The 8,630-nt window shown below is 38.5% G+C and overlaps 1 protein-coding gene across 1 annotated transcript; it reads left to right on the forward strand.

Moving 5' to 3' along the window:
- The first annotated feature begins 1,752 nt into the window (after positions 1-1,752).
- DTWD1 (DTW domain containing 1) lies at positions 1,753-8,414 on the forward strand. Its single transcript, XM_009079196.1, has 4 exons — positions 1,753-2,037; positions 3,074-3,217; positions 4,024-4,297; positions 8,168-8,414. The coding sequence occupies exons 1-4, from the start codon at positions 1,762-1,764 to the stop codon at positions 8,395-8,397; spliced, it is 924 nt and encodes a 307-aa protein (XP_009077444.1). The 5' UTR covers positions 1,753-1,761; the 3' UTR covers positions 8,398-8,414.
- The last annotated feature ends 216 nt before the right edge of the window (positions 8,415-8,630 follow it).

The raw sequence follows: 8,630 nt of genomic DNA on the forward strand, positions 1-8,630 counted from the left end.
GGTTGGGAGATTGGCTGTGGGTAGAGTTGCTATCCACAGTATAGATGTAGCTCAGTGGTCATGCGGGAGAGTAAGGGCATTGCCCATCCAGGTAAACACTGTTTACCAGTGTTTTTCTAAAGTCTGAAATGAGATTTGGCTCTTACAAGTCGCGTGAGTTCTGTTGCTGTTTTTTTTCGAAAGGGTCAGTGTCAGTCGGGAATAGCTGTTGCTCTGAGGCCGCACGGGTTTCCCTGTGCCGTTGGAGCAGTATATTCCCGCGGTGAGATGGCTGCAGGGTGTCAGGGTGAGCGCCGCGGGGCCCTGGGACTCTGCGCTGGAACGAGTCTGTTTGCAGGCTGGGAATGCATGTCCAATTCCAGGGCCTCTCGCCCTCTCTGCTGCTTGAGGAAACTCGATAATGCAGAGTGTATTTGCTTTATCTCAAGAGATATTTGAAAGCAAATTGCACTATAGAACTTGTATGCATATTAGATTTGTGTTTATTTGAGTGGACATCCCTGACCTTCCCAGAGTTAGACCTTGTTAGCAGGGGAGGAGAAGGTATCATAGCTTCATGAGTACTTCGTTTTACCACAAAATAACAATTTTTTTTCCTGGGATTAATTTAAAATTTTTATTGGCAAAGTAGCTGAGTCTTTTTTTTGCTTTTGTTATTTTTCAATTAAATTACACTTGATTTTATTTAAACACAATTTTGGATCACATCTCAGGAATTACTGTTTGCCTTTGTTAAACATGACTGGTTACATCATTTCATAAGTGTGATCCCTGACACAAAAAAGTAAACCTAAATTAGCTGAAAGTAAATACTGAGAATAACTTTTTTTCATTTCAAGTGATGCAGCACAAAGTGCAGAGGGCAGTTTGTAACTCCTGCAAGCTCCTGCTTGGGGGTTGCTCTGGGGACCAGAGCCCAAGTGATCTGGTCAGAAGAGCTTCCCTGATCCTGAGTGTGGCAGTGAGCATCAGCCACACCAGGGCATGGATTGGGTGTGGGCACATGGTCATGTTGCTGAGGCATTGCTCAGAGCAGACAGTGAGAATTCCGTGCCAGCTGCAGAGGGTGAGACATCTGTCCTGAGGAAAGCCTGGAAAAAATCCATCGGTGTTACTAAGTAAATACAGCATTGCAGAAGGAGTCTAGACTGGGTCAGCACTTACCATCTGGGATATGGAGCACCAAAGCCCTGCCTTAGTTCTTCTGTTTTCAGCCTCAAGCTTTGCCCCTGCAAGTACAGAAGTTCTGTCCAAGGAGGATTTCATTCAGGTTGTCTGGTTGGCCCCCACACAATACATTTCAGGGTAGAGATCTAAATTTGTGCAATTAACTTTTCTCTGGGGAATTTCTATCCTGTGGATGTAACTCAGTAGTCATGCAGGAGACTAAGGGGATTGCTCATCCAGGTAAACACTGTTTACCAGTGTTTTCATAAACTTCTAGGCACTGATCCTAACAACAGAAAAAAGATACTTCTGCGGGAGTTGAGTGAGTGGGATAACTTGGGAAAATTATGAACATGTGTATATGTGCATTAAGGGTGCAGATCTTGGATTCTTTCCAGCTGTTTATCTCAAGCTCTCCTGAAATCTCATCAGAGCTCTTTGTGCTGTAACAACTCAATCAGATGATTTTATTAGTCTTTCAGTTGTAGGAAATACCTTCTTTGAGTATTTTTTGTTAAATAGGACAATACAGAATAAATTAGTTCATAGTGATTGGATTTTTATTTACCAGCATCTTGTCTGTTTCAGCTAACCATGTCTTTAAACTCATCTACACTTTCAAATGAAGAAAACTCTCAAGGACCAAAAAGAACTACCGAATGTTTGGAAAGCCTGGAACTGCAGACTCCATCATCATTTCCAGATAACCCTCTTCAGCAGTTACAGTTAGCATCCCAGGAGGTGCTGGAAAAGGCAAAGAAGAGTGGGAGATCAAAATGCCCCCGATGCAGTAGTTCAAGGATGTTTTATTGTTACACATGCTTTGTGCCTGTTGAAACTGTCCCCATCAAAGAAATTCCAACTGTGAAGGTTAATATAGATTTTGTAACAATATTCTTGTGCCTTTGAGTTGCTGTGGGCAGGGAACAATCTGTGACCATTTGTTTTCTGACTCATTCTTTACAGACATTCATCTTTAACACAGCTATAAGTATGGATAAACTACAGTTAGATAAAATTACTGTTCTTATTTGAGGAATTACATGTACAAACACTGAAAATGTTCCAGTCCTCACATAAACATTTATGGGTCTACTAGATGAGAATATAAGCTGAAGTCACTCAGCTTCTCATGCAACTATGTTTTCACTTAGTTCTTCAAAGTTTCTTTACAGTGTTCTTGGTCATTCTTCAGTTTCTAATAACTGGCCAGAACAGATTATATGAGGAACAAAAAGTATGATTTTTCTGTAACCAAATGTAAATTTTACATAAAATGTGAGCTAAAAGGCATTCCTAAATGTCATGGTTGTACAATTCAGATAACCACTCTTAAAATATAAACAATGTATTGCCTCTTAGCTAAAATACTTGGAGGAACCATCAAAGAGGACTGAGACATTTTGCAAAATCACGTAGGAATTTAAATGCATTTTGAAACACTGGAGTTTGAAAGCATCCTGAAAATACTTTAGAAGTACTTTGGAACTTTGACCTAGTGAATTTAGGCTTATTTTCATTGAAATGGCCATTTTTGCAGTTGGGTGAATATCTAATACAGATGAGTATTCATAGAGCCATTACATTGCTCCAAGTAAGACCACATCTCATTTACCTTATTGACTCTATTCTAGAGGTTGTACCACACTACTGCTGCAGCATTCCAAAGTGCATTCATTGCTTACTGAGGCACTTCCATAAACAGGGAACGTCAAATGTGCTACTTGTCACTTGTCTCTGGTTTAGTTCTAAGCCTATTAAAACAAAAATTGTCAGATACATCTTAATCACACATCCATAGGGATTTCTCCTGAATTTCGCATCAGTTTTTGTACAAATGTTTGTACCTGTATATATGACCATAAATATTGCTTTTTACTTTGTCTTTTTCTTTTTTTAACTGTAGTTACCTTTGAAGATTGACATTATCAAACACCCAAACGAGACGGATGGCAAAAGCACTGCTGTGCATGCTAAGCTCCTGGCACCTGATGATGTCACAATTTACACATACCCTTGCATTCCAGAATATGAAGGAAAGAGACACGAAGTAAGAAATTTTACATAGATAAGTCAGGTTTCGTGCTGGGGAGATGTAGCTTCCTCCTGCAGTGGTACAGCACTGCTGGGAGGAAACTACTGTTCCTTTAATCCAGTCCATCTTGTGCTCCCTCAGAGCTTAGGTCTACAAACGTACAGTGCTTAGGGATTGTCCTCCAAAGCTTAGAAAAACTGTAGCACTGCCTTATCACCTTGAATTTCCCATGTTCCCCACCTTACAGAATGGAGATTCATTGTGTCCTATAAAGAATATTTTGCCCAAACATATGGAAGTATTCAACTTGCAGCAAGTTAAACAGCAGTTGTGTTGTGCTCATCAGATTCAGTAGCTGCAGTATTTAAACTTCTTTTACATATTTAACATTCACTATTGCAGAAAAGAACTACTAAAATGCAACTCTTGTCTATCACAGCACAGAGCCTGAAAAAAGTGAGATAGGAACTTTATATGTTCTGTTCCTTTAATCATTTAGTCATTCCTATAAGAATTTAATCGTTACATGATTTGTGTGTTCATTTACTCTGAAATCTACTATTTACACATTTGATATCATAATTAACATTTTCATTACTGTTTGACTACATGAAGAGGATAATAGACATATCTCATAGAAATGTTATTTTCTTCAAGGAATGACCCATCAAGGAAAACATTTTTTAAGAGCTACTTCTTTGGCTTGTCCAGACTTAAATGTTCATAGACAGGGATAGAAAATTTCTGTTCTTTACTGAAACAATTCCTGGTGTTTTATTAGATTTTGTTGACACTCAGATCTCTTTCTTTTCTTCATTCAGATAGCACTTGTATTTCCTGGCCCTGATTCAGTTTCAGTGAAAGATATTGCTTTCCATCTCCAAAAGCACACTAAGAAAGGTGTCTATGGTCGTGACGATGACCGTTGCAGAGAGCCACCTCTTAAGCAAGCAAAAATAGAACCTAAAGAAGGAAAACATCCAGATGAATGCATCTCAAGCAGCAGGAGTGAAGGCAGTCAGCTGAAGAAAATAATCTTTATTGACAGTACCTGGAATCAAACTAACAAGATAATAACTGATGAACGACTTCAAGGTAAAAAGAAACAAGTTGATATTGAGGTGTTATTGCTGCAGAAATGATTAAAGGAAATGTATGTCTGTAACAGACCTGAGTGTGATATAGGCACATACCTAGTCCTACATCTGAGTGCATGTGAAAGACTTTACAGCCTGTTTCAGTGCTGTACAAAACTTCTTGAGCCAAAGATTTCATTACTTTTCATGTCCTATAATTTGTTTTGCGACATGATAATACTGGTGTTAAGAAAGCATTTATATTTATTTCTCTGAGGTCTCTTATCAGGACAAATTTCCTCAGTCTCACAGAAAGGAAGCTGTCATGTCAGACAATAGAAGAACAGTAGCTTGAATGACCTCTGAAGGAAGCCAGAAATATTTCCTTTGCAGGTGGTTATCTGCTTTCCCAGGAGACCCAGGGGAGCATTTCTGTACACGTTGGTGGCAGACAGGCCCCTAGAGGGTGAACGAGGGGTTTAGGGCATACAGTGCACCTGTGTCATGGCTTGGTTACTCCTCCTAGTGAAGTTGTTGCATGGGCATTTAAATGACCTCCCTAATTTCCAGACAAAAAGGGAATGTCTGCTTGCCTTCCACACCCTCCCAATTCTGAAAGCAGAAACATGGTAATTCTGCAAAAGTTTTTTGTCTCAGGTTCATTACAAGAAGGTTACATTTAAGCATTCTGATTAAAACCACAAAAGACAAAACAATTAGCAATAGCATTCCCTTTCCTTTAAGACGAATTGGAGTTTGAAAATACTTTCAATTAGTGAAACAGGTGCACTTAGTTTGGGCTGTCAAGTTTCTAGGTAATAGATATAACTACTAGTGCCTGCTTTGCACTGGACCCTACAAGGAATTTCACAGACATGGAAGATGAATGTTGCTTTGCTGTCTAGTCAGTTTGTTAAAGAATCCCACATGTTAGGATAATGTATTGGCTAATTAAAATCCTGTTACTAAGTATTTAGTTTAACACAAAACATACTCTATCAACTACATTGAAGTATTACGGTAAAGATTTGAGTAATTGCAGGTTGCAAGTTACTATGAAGCATTTGGAATGTATTTTAAGAGGATGAATTCAAGAAAAGTAATAGGCAGCCAGGGCAACTGAAGACTCAATGGAAGCTTAGGCAGTATTTCAGCCAAAAATTCATGATTAGTGTTACTTGGAGCTCTCATGGTTTCCGGTTTCCCCATGACAATGCTGATTTGGTGGACTCTTCCCCTCTTTTCTAGATCATCTCTGTTACAGCTGGTTTTCAGTCCTATTTTCCTGAGCACATTTGGGGATTGCTGTAAGGTTTGATAGTGTCATGCAAGTCAGTTGCTCTTATGGAGAGAATTTTACCATCCCCACATGAGGTGTAACAGTGTGCACAGCCTGTCCATGTGTTGCTCTCCTTAGTGCCTGTCATAAAGAACAGAAGTTGCATTAATACTCGTTTTAGAGATTGCAGTTTTGACTTCCAGGATGAGTGGGGCAGAGTTTCCTCAAGCATAAACTGATGAAATTTTTATGTTGTATACACATAAAAAGTAGAGAACTGTTGTCATCTTTCAGTTCAATTGCAAATGAAGTTACCATCCAACAAAATATTCCTCATATATTAAAGTTCAAAAAGTAGTGTTCATAATTCCAAATAAAAAGTAATTGCAATACTTATTCAGAAAGATTAAGTTACAAGAAATACTGGGTGGAAACAATAATGAAGCCAAGAAAATGTAAAGCAAAGCCTTGTGTTTTGTAAGCCTGTATTTACAGAGAGGGTAAATCTAGCAAATTGTACTGTAAGAGAAAGCAAATGAATACATCAATCTTTAAAAAAAAAAAGCCTAGGGAACTTGGACAAAAAAATACTTCTGTGTCTTCTTGGAAAAGTGGTGTCATATATCTTTAGAAAGCAAAACTAAATCAATTGTGTTAAAGACAGGAAATATTTGAGAGTTGGTAATGTCTAGGATTGATGACTTCGTTAAAAGTGATCCCTAGATCAGAAAGGAAACAGTTGAATCCAGTGTTAATGATTACTTTCTCACATGAGTGAGGGAGCTTATTGGCAGCATCAGTATGGTTGTTGAAGAAACAGACTGCTTTGGTATTTTTCCCTGTAAGTTTGATCCACTTGTATTAGCCAAATATTTGATTAGCTGATACATGAGTATTGTAACCTTGGATATGAAGGATCTGTATCTGTAACAAAGCATTGACTTTGGCTGTGTACAGACACAGAGCAGATGAAACATGCTCAGTAAACTCCAACCCTTAACCCAACTTTTTTAAAAAAACCCTCCTAATATTTTATGTTTGAAATTAGCTGATCCTTTGTGGTAAGCTCTGGAGTGTCTGTGGTCTTGCCTTCAGTGAACTCTGTTTGTGTTCACTGTGGAACAGTGAACACAAACTTCCACACTTCTGTGGAAGTTTTCATTTTGGTCAGGGCTGAGACCACAACTGTGTGGGAGTTTACATTGGAGGAATCATCCCCCAGATTTACTTCACTGCTGTTAAGGTGGAAATGTCACTGAATTTGATGGAAGTTTTCATTTTGGTCAGGGCTGAGAATTCAAGTATTGAAAACTCTCAAGCGAAACAAGCTTAATGCAGTTGCCTGTTAACTCTTTTCACATCCACAGGTATAGGATTTTTAGAGGTAATACTTAGACTATGTTATTTTGAATTTGTGTTTCCAGAATGGCAACAATAACATTTAAATTCAGGGACAGAATCTCCTGTTGTTCAGGGGGTTTTTAGATATTATAGTAGAGATTCTTTTACTGTGCAGGATATCATACATTACTAGCTGCAAAGCAAACAGCTAAATCCATCTTACAATTACACTGGAAAGAATGAAACCTAGAAGGCAGAAAGTGTAGAATTCCAAGAGCTGGGCCATAGCCCAGTTTGCACTCCTGAACATGGACCTTACTGAAGCTTCTCCATCCATAACTCTCCAGCAATTCTTAAGCCATGTTGTTACTTACACCATTACTTGTCCTAAACCATCCTGTGAGAGAGAGTATCAGTTTTTGACATTTAGGAAAAGATAATGTTACAACCTGCTCCTGATATTATTGATGGGTATATGCGTTTTGTTATAATTCAGCTGTCCATCCTGTTTACAAAGTGATTACACATTCAGGTGGTTTTAATTTTGAATACTTTGTGCATCTTAAGGAACATAAAACCAAGAAACATGTTTAAAATTAATCTTAATAAATAAAAGTTACAGAGACTGTAGTAGATAGAAATTTGGTGTCTGTATGGAACATGAAAATATTTTTTCTTTCATCTCAGGTGGGAATGCTTCGAGTTCCTAGGAAAATTAATTACCAGCTTCAGTTTTGCTTTCTCCTGAGTAATCTCAGTGAGATTTCAGGTACTTGACAAGCATAAATGAAAAGTTTCTGGCTCCTAGCAAATATTCCTCACTTCAGCAACACTAACAGCCTGAGGGATTCTGTTTTGCACTTGAAAGGTATCAACTTTGCAAAAGATGAAGTTTGTTAATAACCTTATGAACACCGATGAGTCTCTGGAGGTGTGGGTTCCACTCTTGCCATCCGTAGAGACCCTGCAGTTCTCTGAGGGCTGTGAGGTTCTGTGAACACAAGGATTCCCTGGAAGTTTGAGTTGCAAATATGAGGATTGTACCCTAGTACTTAGAGCAGTTTTTCATCAAATTTCAGAGTGGTCCACAAAGGATGATAAAATTATTGCCTCAGGTTTACAGATGAAAAAGGGAGGCACAGGGAGAGAAAGGATTTGCGTGCAGGGAGCAGCAAACCAGTGGCAGAGTCAGAAAGCAAAACTAAAGTCTTGTTTGGCATCCTGGCCACCAATCCACATTGTAACCTGTCATCTTCTTTTCTTTGACAGGGTTGCTGCAAGTTGAGCTGAAGACAAGGAAGACTTGCTTTTGGCGTCATCAGAAGGGAAAGCCAGATACTTACCTCTCCACAATAGAAGCAATTTATTATTTCCTTGTGGACTATCATCAGGAGATTTTGAAAGAGAACTACAATGGACAATATGATAATCTGCTTTTTTTCTTTTCATTTATGTACACATTGATTAAAAATGCCAAGTGTTGTGCAGGAAAAGAGTAAGGTGTTTGTCTATAGGTGTGTAAAACTTTTTTTTTTTGCAATGGTAAACTGCACAAACATAACTATTTTTATCTAACTGAAATCTAGAAATAGACTGTACTCTTAATAATGGCTGCAGTGTTTGTCCAAAAGTAAGCTGCAGCACTCATCCTGCACATGAGGTTGTTGAACTACTCAGATGAGCAGTCTGATTAGAGTCACTTAGCTGAAAACACTTAGGCTTTGGTAAGGTC

Source organism: Acanthisitta chloris, unplaced genomic scaffold (genome assembly GCF_000695815.1).
Source record: "Acanthisitta chloris isolate BGI_N310 unplaced genomic scaffold, ASM69581v1 scaffold20917, whole genome shotgun sequence".
NCBI classification, from domain to species: domain Eukaryota; kingdom Metazoa; phylum Chordata; class Aves; order Passeriformes; family Acanthisittidae; genus Acanthisitta; species Acanthisitta chloris.

What these genes read in the sequence shown, in the direction of transcription:
- DTWD1 (XM_009079196.1), top strand. Translation starts at nt 1,762, where the DNA reads ATGTCTTTAAACTCATCTACACTTTCAAATGAAGAAAACTCTCAAGGA. An exon ending in AAGAAATTCCAACTGTGAAG is followed by an intron (nt 2,038 to 3,073) that starts GTTAATATAGAT and finishes TTTTAACTGTAG; the next exon opens with TTACCTTTGAAGATTGACAT. An exon ending in ATGAAGGAAAGAGACACGAA is followed by an intron (nt 3,218 to 4,023) that starts GTAAGAAATTTT and finishes TTCTTCATTCAG; the next exon opens with ATAGCACTTGTATTTCCTGG.